The sequence below is a fragment of the Hermetia illucens genome, chromosome 6 (assembly GCF_905115235.1).
Source record: "Hermetia illucens chromosome 6, iHerIll2.2.curated.20191125, whole genome shotgun sequence".
Classification (NCBI taxonomy): Eukaryota; Metazoa; Arthropoda; class Insecta; order Diptera; family Stratiomyidae; genus Hermetia; species Hermetia illucens.
In genome coordinates, this window is record NC_051854.1 from 20,985,762 (window position 1) to 21,002,726 (window position 16,965).

The 16,965-nt window shown below is 43.4% G+C and overlaps 1 protein-coding gene across 4 annotated transcripts in view; it reads right to left on the reverse strand.

Annotated features, from left to right (window-relative positions):
- Positions 1-16,965, reverse strand: part of LOC119659888 (troponin C) — a 60,198-nt gene that overhangs the window by 22,061 nt on the left and 21,172 nt on the right. For 3 of the 4 annotated variants that reach the window (XM_038068211.1, XM_038068209.1, XM_038068208.1), the window contains exon 2: positions 15,420-15,447. In XM_038068211.1, the coding sequence (XP_037924139.1) occupies positions 15,420-15,447 (28 nt within the window). Of the gene's footprint in view, positions 1-3,593; positions 3,756-15,419; positions 15,448-16,965 lie in introns of those variants that run through there. The other variant, XM_038068210.1, reaches the window with a different exon arrangement.

The following is a 16,965-nucleotide window of genomic DNA, read 5'->3' on the forward strand; positions in this document are numbered from 1 at the left end:
TGCAAAAGCGATGGATGAGCAAACATTCATGGAGGTGTGGCTAGACCTGCCTAACAAAGCAGGCACCTCCACGGATAGAGCTCTCCATGTTACACAAAGCATCTCTAAAGCATGTGACGCATGGATGCCTAGAAGATGCTCATTTCCCACTAGTAGATCCACTTATTGGTGGAATAGTGCCAGCCTTCGATCGATTTACCCCAGAGCCAGAGGAATGGCTCAGAGGGCAATAGAATCGATCAAGGGCAAAAGGAGCATGCCTACAGGGAAGCCCGCAAGAACCTCAAGCTCGCCAACCAGCGGAGTAGATGGGAATGTTTTAAGGAGCTCTGTTCCGAAGCGGACATAAAATGGGTAGCGTCTATCAAATCGTGACAAGACGATTCAGAGGCCGATCATTTCCGTAGATCATGTGCCCTATGCTCTTGTTATTTCTCCAGCAAGAGGGGGATACTGACACCTTCCAGGGCCCTTCAATGTGACGGCGATTCCACCAGTCACCAGGGAGGAACTTTCGGAGGCCTACAGTCGAATAGGCGACAGCAAAGCCTCGAGTCTTGGGGGCATACCGAATAAGGCCCTAAAACTTGTCGTCAAATGAAGACGGGATATGTTCGCGGAGCTGTTCGAAACGTGCATGTCCGAAGGTATCTTTCCTGCACCATGGAAGCTGCAGAAACTGTTGCTGCTGCCCAAGGGTGGCAAATCTCCAGAGGAACCGTCCTCCTATAGACCCATATGTCTTCTAGACACTATGGGGAAAGTGTTGGAGCGTATTATTTATAATAGATTACTCGTAGTCGCTGGGAGTCATGCGGGCCTTTCAGATTGACAGTATGAGTTCTGTAAAGCCAGATCAACCGTTGATGCCATCAAAATGATTACTGGCTTGGCCGAAAATAAAATTCACGGAAGAGGTTGTACCAGCAAATATTGTGTGGTGGTGACTCTGCATATGAGGAATGCATTCAACTCGGCCAATTGGAACCTTATACGAAAGTTTCTGGCGACCATTGGTGTTCCCACCTACCTCACCGCTATTATCGATAGCTTCTTATAATAGCGGACACTCTGGTATAATACCGATGATGGACCCAATGAGAGCATTGTCTCCGCGGGTGTTGCACAGGGCTCTATACTAGGCCCACTACTAGGCCCACTACTGTGCAACATCATGCAAAATGATGTAATTAACCTTCCGGTTCCGGAAGAGGCTGCGGTGGCGGGTTATGCTGACGATATAGCACTGGTTGTAGTCGTAAAGCGTCTTGAGGATACTGAGTTGTACTCTAGCGAAGCAATCAGTATTGTTAAGGCTTAGTTAGAGAGTGCTGGACTGGCACTCGCGGAGGAAAAGATGGAAGCGGTCCTTATCACGAAGCGCCGCAAAAGAAATTACGCCAAGCCGGACATCAAATACTTGGGGATGACGATTGACAGAAAACTCAATTTTAAGCAGCACATAGAGCATACTTGTAAAAAAGCATCCGCCACGAGTATGGCTCTGGGAAGGATGATACCGAACGTACGAGAACCATAGCCAGGGTGGTGAGTTTTATCATGCTGTATGCACTCCCAGTTTGGGGAAAAGCGCAGCATGTTTTAGGCAATGCACATAAACTGAGTACGGTTTACAGAAGAACAGCCTTAAGGGTGTGTTGTGCCTTCAGGACCATCTCAGATGATGCAGCGTTCGTCATCTCGGGAATGATGTCGATTGACATCCTGGCAACCGAAATGATGAACATTTATAACACCAGGCTCACCTCTCCCTTATCACAGGTGAAAAGATAGAGATCCATAAGCAGATGGCAACAGCGATGAAACCAGTCAGAAAAGGGTCGTTGGACTTACAAGCTGATCTTTTCCATCGTTGAGTGGCTGGAGAGAATACATAGGGAGATCAATTATAATCTCACCCAGTTTCTCATCGGCCATGGAGGATACCGTCAATACTTGTATAGATTTAAAATGGACACCTCACCTAAAAGTCCAAACTGCGACGGGGTCCCAGAAGACCCAGCGCACGTATTCTTCCAATGTCCTTGGTTCTTGGAAGAAAGGAGGAACCTAGAGGAAACTCTAGGTGAAGTGTTATTGCAGGAAAATTTTGTCCGGAGAATGGTAGCTTACCAGGAGCACTGGGATGCGATCAATTCCATGATTGCAGTAATCCAAGATAAACTGCGAAAAGCAGAAGAAGTGAGGAAGACGCAGTTGCGAACGAAGCGGGTATACGGAAGGAGACCTAGCTAAAGTAAGCTAACTCCGCCCCATGGTGTAATAACTAAAGGTGTTTCCACGGGGTGGGGGCGAGTCGGGGGTGATTTTAGTGGGTAAAAATCTCACACTCTAGCGTGCCCAAGTCAGGGTCTTTTGAAGATTTCCACCTCCTTAAAGAAAAAAGAAGACAGACACACAGTAACCGATTTTAATAAGGTTTTGTTTTACACAAAACCTCAAAAACCAGAAAATAAGGTTTTGTTTTATACAAAACCTTAAAAATCAGAAAAGCTGATAATAGTAAAAAGATTATACCAAGATCATTCGAGAAAGAACTGCTCCTTCCAATTTAGAAGTTGAGGGCCATCGAAACAGGCGCACAAATTGGCAGCTATAGCCCGCTAGTTACAACGCTCAAAGCATTCAGGGTAGAAACTGCACAAAATAGTCAAAATCCAACCCTAGAGAAACTCAAGGGATGATCCATAGTTTTCAAGAGAAGAACCGTGGCCGCAATGAAGAACCCATTGAGTACTAGTCAAACCGAATTAATCTGATAAGATGACAAGACAAACTGGAATAGCTGCCACCGCAATATCCAAAACCCAGAGAGCAAAAAAGTCCAGGGACGCTGATGAAGGATCAATACTACAAGGTTTCGAAGTACCTAGAGCCTGGAATCACTGGCTAGCAAAACAGGCCGGGCAAGGTCGAATATGAGGCCATGGCTGCTAAGTACAGCAGGCATATCCAGGATAATAGCAGAATAGCGGAAATGAATAGTTAAGTAAAACGCAGGATCATGTCTAGAAACCCCATTTTCAGATTCATCACCAACAAACACTTTCCTTAAGGATCACACGCGCTACAAATATCAGAAAAATTAATGACTGACCATTTACGAAAAGACACGAGAAGAAGGATAATTGCTGATAATTGCGATAATGATAATAAATCAAGGAGAGAATAGTGAAAAGTTTTAGATACAATTTGCATTAGCTTTCTAGCGTAAATCATTCAAATGTAAGGAGACAAACAGAAAATACGGCGTAAGTGGTCGCCAGTCCTACAAAAAAGTCATACTTCCGGCAACCCTTCCGGGGTTTTGGTGTAATAATAATTAATTATTCCCTAAGTTTACGATCACAAAATATTTACTGCCCAAAGGATGGAGTGAAATGCTTTTTTAATGGGAATGAAAATATAAATAAATTGAATTCATGAAGGGACAGCATAACTGGTGATTAGTTTAATTGAAATGCTATCAAGGAACAAGGAAGTGAAATTAACAGCATTGAATGCAAATTATCAAATGGATCATTTCTTACATAAACCCAACATAAGGAAATAAAAACGGACACTCTACTTACGTCTACTGGTTCTAGCCAATACTTTCATTTCCAGTCCTTGACTGTTGCGCACTCAGTTTCTAATCGAAAGTACGAAAGTTACAGAAAGCCAGAAAAAAATTCTTTATATCATAGCTTTGCACGATCGCCTAAACCAAACTGAACGTTTTCAGATACGACAACATACGAGGCCCCAACATAGCAGATGAAGATAGCGTTAATGTCAGTACCTTAGGATGTTATGTTGCGGCCACCTACACCTTTGTTGTTAATGATTGTCCAGCCAATCTAAAATGATCCATAGAATTACGTGACCGCGGTTATGCTTCGCTGGATGTCCATGCTTTATTCCGGAGTAGGGAAGTTTGGGGTCTATTAGGGCTAAATTTTAATGACTTTTTCGACCCGATACAGAGAGAAGTAACCTAGTTAAGTGAAGGTCCCTTCAAAAAAGAACTCCTGAATTCAATGAAGATTTGAAAAAGGAGACGTGAGTCCAATCTTTAGATAACCTTAGTTTACATGCTAACTGGGAGGCTTAAAACAAAATCGTGCTAAAACACCCCCAGCTCTTCTATCCAAACATAGCAAGGACAAGTATCTGATCAATCATTGAGATATTATGTTCAGGTTGCGAAACTGCGATTGGGATTTCATTTCACTTGGCCAAACGATACATTCTATGTTCGAGCATGGATGCAATAAAAAAAACCCGGACAACATGGACCGGAGGTTTATTTGCTGGAATAATGGTCGATGGGTTGATGAATTGGGTGCCTAACTATCGATCGATTCGTTGAATAGCCGCCAAAGCCGTGCGCGAATTCAATGGTCATATTTCAGCTCGACCAGCTACTCCGCGATATAATTAAGTCTGAATGAGCGAACCCGAATAGGAACACAATTGTGAATGGCCGTAAAATATGTTGTTTATGTCCATTTATGCGTTAAATTCATTTCAAATATTGATAAAGTAAATTAGCGAGTTCGATTGAATACGGGCGCTCATTAGTTTCCTCAGTTTTGGATTGACCACGTTACAGAATGTTTAAATTTTCCAACAATTGGAATGAAGGTGCGACTTAATCAATGGCTCATTTCTCGGACTATGAAGCATTAAAATTTGTAATGTTTCCATTTTAGCAATTACACGGGTTTACGCTATTCAGCAATAATTTATTAGGTTTGGCGATGACATGCTTTTATGCGCTCACGAACACTCAAGAGTTAAGGCTTGAAACTCGGAATAAATCCCGTCTTTCTCATATGCCACTGAAAAGCCTTTTAAGAGTAAACTTCAAAGGATGCACGACGTCCTTGCATCCAGTTTCAAACATACTAGGAATTCCGGGTTAAAGTACTAATCGATATCCTTCATTTGATACCCCGCATGCTTATATTTTATGAGAAAAGATAACATCTCCTTCTTCCATGCATGGGGACTTGTGCGTGTAGAAGATAGATAGCGAAACCTGGGAGGAGTTGTCAGATCTGCCAACAGACCCGACCTCAGTTGTCGAATAGGGTCATCCCTATTGATAAATATGCGTAAATGCACTTTCTTTTCAGGCTATGCATGGACAAGTATTTGAGTGGAGCAAAGTGGCTATGAGAAGGATACTCAGAATATAAAGCCACAATGAAAGACGAGAAAAGGAGCAAACTTACGGCACAGGGTCTCCGCACTCAGTACCGACGGCTTTTAGGACTGAACAAATGGGCTCTTGGACGTCAAACGCCATCGATGGTGGAAAGCTGGGCCGCCTTCGCATCTAATGCTACAAGTGCGGACTTCGATCTAGAGAAAGAAGCACTCATACAAAGTACCATCTCTCCGCCAGTAACAAAACCAAAGAAATATAAACTGAAAACAACTCCTTGGACGAAAAAAAGATAGGCGACAGGAGGATGTACTCTAGAACTAAGAAAATACCTCGGCAGCCCTGAGATTCCCACCAATGCAAAAGACCGTAAAAGATAAAGTAGATGGAAGGTCAATGAATGGCATATATAAAACGAATAATCTGCACGGGACTAACAGAGAACAGAGCCGTAATTTGGAGGAATTACCCCCCACCAAATTTGGGACAACCATGCTCCAAGCGACCGTAATGCCAATGGTGAAAGGTTTGTGGCTATCTTCAACTTCTGCCGCCTTGTCATTGGTATCACATTGTTCTTGCTCGAGCAAATGATCAACACCGAACGCGCAATCAGATCGATTGTTTCGCGATCAACAGTAGATTTAGGAGTTGCTTCCTGGATGTGCGTAAAAAGAAAGGTGCTGGAGTCGGGATCGAAAAGTACCACCATCTGATGATCGCTTACGTGCGTGTTGCGTCCACCACTTCTTGCAGGGTTAAAGAAATGCGACCCACCAAGTTCAATATTGACCGATTGTATTCCCCAGCTGTTGGTCAACAGTTACAGAATTATCTTTCTGATTGGACGGCAGATTTATTGAGTAGCCCGCCTGCCAATATTGATGAGCACCTGCTATTTATCTTGAAGGGACGTCATAAAATCTGGCTGATGCGGCTGAGTCGTGAGTACTGCGAATGGTGCTCAAAGGTGGCGATGAGAAAGTCGAGCGGCAAAACTGTCGGTCAAATCAAGACCAAGCGGCCGAGGAGAACCTCCATAGTAGTGGCACGAAAGACGCTATATCGCCTAATTTGCGCGATCAGATCCGAGTCTGCAAGGAGGCTCATCTGTGGCAGTAAATAACGAAACCTTACCAGGAGTATACTCATACCATGAAAACCGGGATGGCCCCTAAAATCACATGTTTCAGGAGAATTGCTGTTTCATGTGAAGTCACCTCGATTGTTGCGCGGTTGGCCCCTTAGTGGGAGTTCCGTGGAGGTTGCGGTTGCGTTCAAGCAAACAGAGACACCCTTGGGCCTCAAACGTGGAGTTGCGTTGTGGAGATTTAGGTAAGTGTGCATCCACCAGTTATGAATGCTGAGCCATGTACTCATTATAGACTGGTACCGTCGTGCTTGTCTCAGAGGGGCTTTGATTGTGGTCATAAAATCAATCCGTGTCTTAAATCCACGTAAATCCAGAGAGACGTAACTGACCAATGCGAGTAGCGTGACGTTCTTGAATTCAAACGATTGTAATGATATATAAATGGTTAGAAAGATCTTTACAAATGGCGCCCAACGTGGAGCCAAACATTTCTTGGATTCAGGCCTAATTTCTTATTTGCAGGTTTTCTGAATCAAGTGGAAGATAGCCTATTCCGGCTCACAACTTCGTTTGGTGGTGTCGGATACAGAATCAATAGATTCTCAATATTGTTCCCGGCTAGGCTCCACGTACACTTGTCTTCAGATTTCTAGTTTAGGTTTCACGCCTTTTTCCCCGGAAGCAAGTGTTCCTAAGCCTCAATTTCCTTTCCCACCTTGTAACGTAGAGTTTCCTGCCCTATCCTTGGTAGAATACCATAAGAGCTAGTTGTTTGTTATGTTTGTCTTGAGATTTAACGTCTCGTAAGTGGTTGCCTTCCAGAAGCCTCTGAATCTACGGACCTTTGCGGCTATAAGCTGAAAGGTATTACCGTCCGAGCTTCTAAGGAGTGTCCTTCCCTACCTTGATGTGAAACGGCTATCTCTACGTTTCAGCATTTGGAAAAAATTAAATATTCTTTCTTCTTCGTAGGGATGAATTGACGAATGAGATGAATCCTTGATGGAATACGGAGGTAGTCCGCTATATGCTGTGCCGTTTCGCCCTCAATGATTCATCTTCACTTTGTTCTCTGACTTCAGACGAGGAAGATTGAATTTTCGCGATCCCTTTTTGCTTGTTTCTTTTTTAATACTCTACGACGGGGAGCAACTCGATTGTTGTCTCTTCATGAAAAAATACTGTGTGTGGAAGTTTTCTGCACACAGATGAAAAAAATTTATGAAGTTGGGATGGCTTTTTGGTCATCCGAGAGTTTTTCGGGAGTTAATTACAGGAGTTGACAATTTAGGGAGAGAGGAGTCCTCGTAATTCATTTTTCTTTCTTCTTTTTCATTATTTTCTTTCTTTTCCTTTTTTTTTCTTTTCGATTCATTCGACTATTTTAACTTTTCTTTTTTTTAATTTCTTTTTAGACTTCGTTTTTTTTTTGTCTTTTCGCTTTAAGCGTTATCTTTTTGCACCTTATAATTTCGCTTCTTTTTTTTTTTTGAAGTCAAACACTTCAAGCAAACAAATCAAGCGCAATTTGAGGACTCCTCCCTCTCTTTTCGTCCGTGCTCCTGCAGACCCTTTATCGAAAGGGACATCCTCAAAAAAATGATAAACTAGCCTGAGGATGTCGAGGAAGGGTGGGAGCCTCAGAGGCCGCGCCTCATACAAGATCTCAGGCGGAAGAGGCAATAATTGGGACTGTGATCCGTCGTGGATCTTCCCCTTCTTGATCGCGGCACTCGGGTCCGGAGACTTACGGCTCCACGCGCGCGGTCGAGCCGTTTTTTTTATTTACTTTCCCATTGTAGTCGCGTTCTGGTTATTATTCGATAGGCCGTCGCAAAATCCCTATTAATGTCTATTTTGGAATCCGGTGCGGACCCACGCATCGGAATAGACACGTTGATTTGTAGTAATGAAGCGTGAGGGATCAAAGCACTCAAAGGACCCCCCACATTCCCGAGCCTGGCTAGCACAGAGGCGTGCAAGAAAGTGTCGAGCGAGCACTTTGATGGAGCTTCAATCTTTGCGGGCGGACCTTCACGGTCAACTTAGCCAATTTTTTTTAGGTTTTTGGGATAGCTCTGCCGTCTAGGTCGTTGTCTGCCACTGAGAATGATCGATCTGATCATACAATCGAGCTATTTCATTACACGATACTGAGCGAAATCCCGAGAAATTCAGCGTGGTGTGTACCGTGATAAGAGAGAATTTGCTATTGCCTTGGTCAGGGAGATGGCACAACGCAATGATTTCAGAAGTGTATTCTGCATCACGAGAGAGCTTGCATGTGGTCGCAAATCTTTGAATGGTCCTTTAAGGACATTAACGGTCGACTTTTCCTCCATGATGACGAGCAACTAAAAGGATGGAAGAGAACACTTCACCACCACCCAATCTGACAGCTGTGGCATTCTGTTACCTTAATACACGGGAGACATATTGTGGAAACGGCTTTCAGATTAATGTCACAGCTGCCTCCGTCTCGATAATATTCTTGGCAGGGCTGCAGGTGCATTCAAAGCTATGACACCATTAAGTCGGCAGTGTAGGCTCAGTTGAAATGAACTCCTGAATAGGGCTTACTCCTGCCTATGAACACAAACTATCATACCATAAGCATTCACGCCAACCCACCCGTGACCTCCCGGCTCGCATAGACAGACACGGGGAAAATTTAAGGCAACTGCACTTTCTAATGGAGAATTAAAATGACAAGAACACCAATAACAAAAACAGCTACAACAAACATGATAATAAAATCGGCGATAGCTGGAATTTTCAGAAGAAGCAACAATACACCACCCTCACCGCTTTTGGCAGCTAAAACGCGAGATACCACTATAAGTTCCTTAGCAAGAAGCGCGAAAAACCCACTGTCCCAACGATGAAGGCGTCGGGAAGTGAAAAAGGGAGCGACACCGAAGAGACCTGGCAGCCGAAAATGAGAGACGCCATCGAATCGAGTCCGGAAAGAGGCCACGAGAAGCTGCGTGACACCATTTTGTCGGGAAAAAATAATGACGAACTCCACAACCTGGCGAAAACGTAAGTCACCTCACATCCAAAAGCCAAGAATAGAAGACGAAAAACTACTCAAGAAGTACGGGCTGGTCCCACGGAAAATGAAGGTTGCCACCACCGTCCAGCGAAGCATATCCATGGATGTCAAAAATGGCATAATGGAGATAGAAGCACTATTGGATCTTATTGCATACCAACAAAACTCCAGAAAGACAGCCGAAAAGGGACTGAGGAAAAGCACATCGCTAGTACAACCCCTAGTTGCACAAAACCCAGTGTCCTCAGCCCCCAGAGGGGGAACAAATAATCGACAAAAGGAGACGAAGTGAAAGCAGGGTGGATCTGGAAGAATTCCACGAGGTGGTAACCAAGCGGACTAAGCAGCGTCGAAAAAGGAGCAACATTAACCTAAGTAGTAGCAGTGGCTCCACGGTAGCAAAGTCGAAGTCGACTATGAAGTAACGTCGGCTCTAAGTAAAAAGAGAAGGAGCAAACGACAGTCAGAGGCCATTCTCATCAAGTCGAACGAACGGAGATCTTTCGCGGAAGTTCTTCGAGAAGTCCACAACAACGCCAGACCAGAGGACGCTGGATGTCAAATATATCCGGCGGACTCGAACCGGCGATATACTTGTTAAGCTTGGGTTAACGACCGATAAGAAGAGTACATTCTGCGAGACAGTCCAGACCATTTTAAGCACGAAAGCAGTGGTTTCCAGCCTAGAACCTATGTGCACCCTTAAAATAAAGGATCTGGATTGTCTCACTAATACGGAAGAGGACGAGTATGGGGATGAAAATGAATTACCCAGAACCTTAAGCTCTGAGTTACGTCTGTCAACTCGAGAGGACAAAAATTAACCATTGTCATTGGCCCTGAGAAGATAGCGAGCAATTTTCTCCATTGTGGGAAAGCACTTTGTATCACAAATGTGGTGAACCCAGTACGCAGTAACTTGTTTGCACTGATGAAGGGAACAAGTGGTTCCCGAAATATCGGTATTTGCAAGAATAAATACTCACACCAACGAAAAAGAAACAACAAGTTTTTATTATTTCAATTAATTAATCGTTGGAAACACCGCATAATTTCACTCTGGCTAGGATCTTCTTCGACGAAAAATCCTCGAGACCGAGGGCCTGCGTTCTGATGTCCGAAATTGTTAGAGACAACCATGCTGAGACCATTCTGTTCCCAGGACCTTGTTGCGGTCAACTTACAATACCAAGTTCATTAACCTATATTACCATTGTAAGAGGAGAAATGTTATAGATGCTTCTGCCCACTTATCCTATGATTCTTTGTACCCTCCGCTGACTAAGGGATCTGGTAGTTTATGCAGAATCAAGTGGCCTTGAACTTTTAATAGGTTGTAATGCGAACGCTTAGAATATTTGTTGGGGCAGTAGCAAATTCAATCCTAGAGGAGAGAAGGTGTTTGATTTTATCACTTCAGCTGGTCTGATGATCGCGAACGTAGGATGCGCCCCTACGTTCGTGGGGTCAAGAAGAAGTGAAGTAATTGATCTAACAATCGGCACTTCAAAATTGTTAGAGTTGATTAGAAACTGGCGAGTACTAGATGAAGTCCCACTCTCAGATCACCGTTACTTAGAATTTAATTTAACTAAAAAACTAAATAACTATTCGCCTAAGGACTCCTTTGGCGATAGAAGATCAATTGAAAATTCTAAATCACGCACACTTTTAGAGTGCTTTGAAGATACTTGTCCTATTTCCCGAGGCCAACGTGGTAAAATGGTTCCATGGTGGAACCGAGAACTGCAGAGGCTCATAAAATCAACCAGATGACTTCTAAATCGTGCTTGCAAAAGCAATAAAGATGAAGACTGGCTAAACTTCCGGAAATCACAGCTTAAATATAAGAGGCTCGTTCGAAGCGAGACTCTTTTAGAGCATAGGAACTGCAAGGTGAAAGGGAGACTTCCAGGTTGTACAGAGTCCTGAATAGAGATGTGTTGGCCAAGTTGGACACTGTTAGCAAACCGGATGATATTTTCACGAACTCCAGGGTTGAGTCTATATAGACTCTCTTGGAAGTATCTCCCATCCGGGAGAACAGGTCTCAGAAGTGACAAGAAGAAAATTACCGGTTTCTGCAAACCCTTCAACACGAAGGCATTGCAAGGGGAATTGGAACATTGCGAGAGCGGTTGTTACCAATGAAAAGCGAGAGCTGCTATACTATCATTTGAACACTTCAAAGCACCTGGTATGGATGGCATATACCCAGCGATGTTGAAGGAGGGTATAGAGCACTTAGAGAAACTTCTAAGAAATATTTTTCGAGAATGTCTTGTTCTGGGCTACGTGCCTTCCTCTTGGCAGAAGGTGAAGGTAGTCTTCATACCAAAGCCTAGGAAAGATAACTATTCTAATCCAAAGAACTTAAGACAAATCACAATAACATCTGAGTGAGTCTGCTTTTCATTCTTTGGTTTCAGAGATAAAGGATGCAATATTGAAGGTTGAGTACGCGATGGGGGTGTTCCTGGGCATTGAAAGAGCTTTTGACTGTGCGCCTTTCCAAAAGCTTTGTGATGCCGCCAGAGAGCATCGTATCGATGAAACTCTAATAAAGTAGGTCTACGGTATACTAACGCAGAAATTGTTGTGTGCTGAAGAGGGTGTTGATCGCTACTTAACAACCGAAGCGACAAACGGCTGCCCTCAAGGAGGTGTTCTATCGCCACTTCTGTAAACTATGCTAATCAACTCACTACTATGCGAACTACAAAATCTGCCAATACACGTTCAAGCTTATGTAAATCCAAATAAGACCACGATGGTATTATTTACAAAAAGGAGGAAACTGAATGATTTTTGCCTTCCAGAGATGAAGGGAACAACCCTTCAACTCTCCGAAGAAGTTAAATATCTGGGAGTTATTCTAGGCAAGGAGCTTCTTTGGAATAAACATGTAGATGTAAAGATGAAACGAGCTCTCACAGCTTATGGGCTGTGTAGGCGGACTTTTGCCACGGAATGGGGACTTAGGCCTCAGGTAGTAATGTGGATATATGTTCCTATCACTAGGCCGATGTTCCCTTATGCATCCTTAGTGTGGTGGGTTAGGGCGAAACGAAAGATTTTTCGCTGTAAACTTGTGCCTTGAGTACCACATCCGGCGCAACTCTGAATACATTACTCAATTTGCGTCCCTTGGATTTGTTTATTCAGAGCACTGCAATGAGAGCAGCTCTTAGACTAACGCGATTAGATATATAAGAAACAATGGACGTGGGAGGTACAAAGCATGGGAAGAGCCATTGGGAGAACTGAATCTAGTTTTCGCAATGCCTTCCGATTCTCAGATCCCCATACATCTGCTTGGTAGAAAATATGATGTTATCTTGAAATGGGGAGAAAACTGGGACGAACCAGAAAAATGCTTGTCAGGATATACTGATGTCTTCTACACCGATGGTTCAAAGACAGAAAATGGTTCTGGAGCTGGAATAAAAACGAGAAGTGGGTTTTCCCTTTGGGACAACGGTCTTTCAGGCTGAAGTGTATGCGATCCTAAGGGCGGCAACCTGGATGATTAACGAGCGGTTGAAACGCAGGTGCATCGCAATCTGGAGCGATAGTCAAGCTGCATTGAGGGCGTTGACTAGTACTTTGATCACTTCAAAAATTGACTGATGCTGCTATCAAAAACTGGGAGCAAGATTCTCATAATGACAGGTGGCGAAGCCTTAATGCTGCTAGAGAAACCAAACCCCTCCTGTCAGAGCCGAACAATCGTACTGCAAAGTTTATCCTGTCGAAAAGCAGGAAGACTTGCAGGAGTATTGTGGGCATTCTGACTAGCCATAATTGACTAGCTGGGCATATGTTCAGAATAGGAATTATACATGATGATACGTGTCCATCCTGTAATAAGGAAGCGGAATTCAGGGAATATTTTGTATTTCAGTGCCCTACCTACTAACGCATCAGACATCAGATTTTTGGTGCTGATGTACTCCAACTGCAGCGAATAGCATCACATCCACTAACGGAAATCCTGCGATACATAAACAAATCCGAGATATTCCATTAGACGGGGGAAGAGGATACAATGAACCACTAAGGTCTGAGTGCTCAGAGGCTTTGCCTCTCACCCACCTCAAACACACACACACATCTCTTAACCCAGCTCGGACAACAGTATTTTCAATCACAATGTCAAACTCACAGTTGCCCGACTGCATTTATTTCAAAGACGTGGTAAATGATCCCTGCCACACATTTTTCTCCATGTGAAGTTGGGAGCCACATTCCCATCACCTTTCGATGGTAGGGTGCTTTGCGCCCCCGGACACCATAATTGAGACCATGCTGCAGAACGAGGACACGTGGAGTGAGAGGCACCTTACGCTCAAGGCATTTTTAAAGCGAAAAAACCGAGATAAATAGGAGACATGCCAAGATAGCTGCGACTCCCTGAATCCACGTGGTTTTGCTCCTATACTAAATAAAATTGGCCCGAGTGTGGTAAACGGTTCCTGGTCACAGTACTAGACGCTGGAGGAGGTGTTTTAGCTGGTAGGAGTCCCACACTTTGTGCGCAAATGCGTTTCATCTCCCTCGTCAAAAAATAGCAACATTCAACGGAAATCCGTGTAAAATAGGGTGACGTGGTTGTAGTTCCCATAATATTGTCAGTTACGTAAATTCCTCACGGGTTCTGTTGATAGTATTGTATTTAAACACAACTACCAACTGTCCGGATGGCTCAAATGGTTAGTTCGCTGGGCTGTCGTAGCACAGGGTCGGGGTTCAAACCTCTTTGGTGGCAGAGGGATTTGTTATCGTGATTGGATGTCGGATACCCATCGACTCAGCTCTGAATGAGTACCTGAGTCAAATCGGGGTAACAATCTCGTGCGTGCGCAATGCTGACCACATGTTTATCCAATAACTGCTTACAGTTCAAACACAAAAATTTAAATTAACCAAAATTGTTATCCAATTTGCAGTAAAGTACTATTTCTCCATAATTTTAAAAAAATTACACTTTCAATTGCCAGAAAATGTTATTTTAATATATTCTTGAATGCCAAATAACATAATTTTTACTATTCAAATTCACTTTCAACCTCGGTTGGAATTGTACAACAAAATTGTTCATATAACGTCAATTAATCTAAATTTACATTAAGAATTGAAGCAACGGCAGTAAAAATAATAACGGCCGTAAACAAATAAATGGACAATCTATAAATATTAATGAACAGTTCAACGAAAACAGTCGGACAGGCTTAAGTAAGGCAGCTTGGAACGCTCATAATCTAAATAGTCCGCTCCGTCTATCAAACATTTTTCAATTTTTCCCATCTACATAATTGTATTGTCTGCATATTTGAATGTTTCCACATTTAAACATGTTTTCAGGTAGAGCTGCCAGACTGGGTTACAAAACAATGTTAATTCGGGGAATCTGCTCCTCCGAACGTATCTTCAGATACTTAATTATAAAACTAAATATTTTGCACATATAACACCCAAAGTGTATTATGACTACCCATGCTGAAGAAGTTAAAAATAAAAAACCACTTTCATGAATTCGTTTAGCATTGGTAGCTTTTCCTGATCACATTTTTTTGCCGTAAACTTGGTTTTCTGTTTATAGGAACAGCGACAAATCTTTAAAGCATAAACATCCGAAGAATTTCGTATTCCATCCATCTCAGAATACCGAAACCAAAAAGTCTGCAACCCTGTGTGTGCCCAACCTCGTCCGTCATTATTCGCATCGCTTGACTGCACTACTGCATTACACCTGTTGCTACCTTATTAGTAATTGCACTTAAAATATGCACCGTATATCAAGCAAGTGACTGAGTGGCAGCGCAGCGATGCCGAAAGCCAATATGCAATTCAGATATATTACGCTCAGCCTCCGGTAATCCGAATATAGTTATTGAACAATTTAATAAGTAAACGCTTTCAGAATCAGATTATTGTTGCATTTGTTGATTTTGCATGTAATGGCGTTCATTTGCTTGCACCTCATTCATTGTATTGTTTTGTAAGTTGGTGCCACTCAACAAATATCCATGTGGGCATGGAAATAGATACAAGATACTATGCTATCAATCCGGATCTTGGAACATGGAAATACTTACGTGCTAACTGGTCTTTATTTAGTTCATCCTGAAAGGAGAGAAAAACGACTGATTACAAACCATGTTGGATAGTAATTTATGTGCATTGAAAATGAATAATCGCGACACATATGAAACACATGTTATGCAATATGCCGGACGGATAAATGGGTCACGAACCTGTGGATGGAATACACCTCGCACCTCGAGACGGATTTCAAGCGGGTTTCCCGATGTTAATTTACATGCAATTTGTACCCATTAATGCGACCTTGAAGTGAGTGATTTGATTGATGGTAGATATTAGAGGCATCCTTCTTTAGAACTGATATTTCCGGCCGTTCTTGGTAATTGAGCTGAGGTAAAACTCGTGGAAATTAGGGCGTTTTCAAGGTAGAGCAAGCGAACAACAACAAAATAAGGCAATATACATGATTTTGTTAACGTTGATTTCTGGGCACATTAGTTTGGCGGTCAAAGGGTAGTATAGGTCCCAGGGCGAAACGTGGATTGGTGCCCACGATGGAGCAAGAAACCTGGGAAACGCCTGCTGAACCAACACCAACAGCTCTACTACCAACCCCCCACCCTATCTCCACCGCTACGTGGTGGCCGCTTGGAGCTCTTTCTTAACGAAAAGCTGCAGACGGAGAAGGATGAAGGTGAGTCTCCCACGCCTAAAAACGGGACAAAATGTACCAACTGGTCCTCCAGGTTGGGGGTTGGGTAGGGCTGACAACCCTACACGGAAAATCGATGTTACGGAGCCACGAAAGGAGCCTCGGACAGGATGAACTTTACAACGACGAACCCGGCAACGACAACGGATTAACGATTTGCGCATTTTCTCATGGAACGTGCGCTCCCTGTACAGACCGAATGCTGCTGAGCAGCTAGCCGATACCCCCCCAATATAAGGATGATGTAATAGCGTTACATGAGTGCGATGGACAGGGGCCGGTTTCCTGGAGAAGAGCCGCTATACCATATATTATAGCGGCCATCCAGTAAACCATATGCTCGGAGTAGGTTTCTTAGCCAGCTCACATAGGGATATCAATGATAAAGGATTGCCGATAATCTAGTTAGCAATATCGCACGAAATGGTTGTTGGAAGTATCTGGTTTGCACGGAAAGCAGTTCACAAACATACGTGGGCCTCTCCAGAAGGGACCACTTTCAACCAAATTGATCACGTGCTGATTGAACGCCGTCACCTCTCAGCCTTGATGCATGTCATAACATATAGGGGGGCCAATATAAACTCGGACCACTATCTCGTTGGCATGGTGCTCCGAGCAGGAATTACGACACCACCTACAATCCCCTCTAACAGTCAGGTGAGAGTGAATACTGAAGCCATCCACAACGCAGCCCTCCGCGACACCTATAAGAGGGAAATGGATGCCTTAATAACTGCAGTTAACAGAGGTCCTGGAAATGAAGCATCAACAAATGATCTTCACAACAACCTGGAGAACGTTATCATTGATACGGCCACAAAGATACTTGGCCCCAGCCGCAAAAAAAGTCGGAACGGCTGGTTTGCTGCAATTCATCGGCTTAA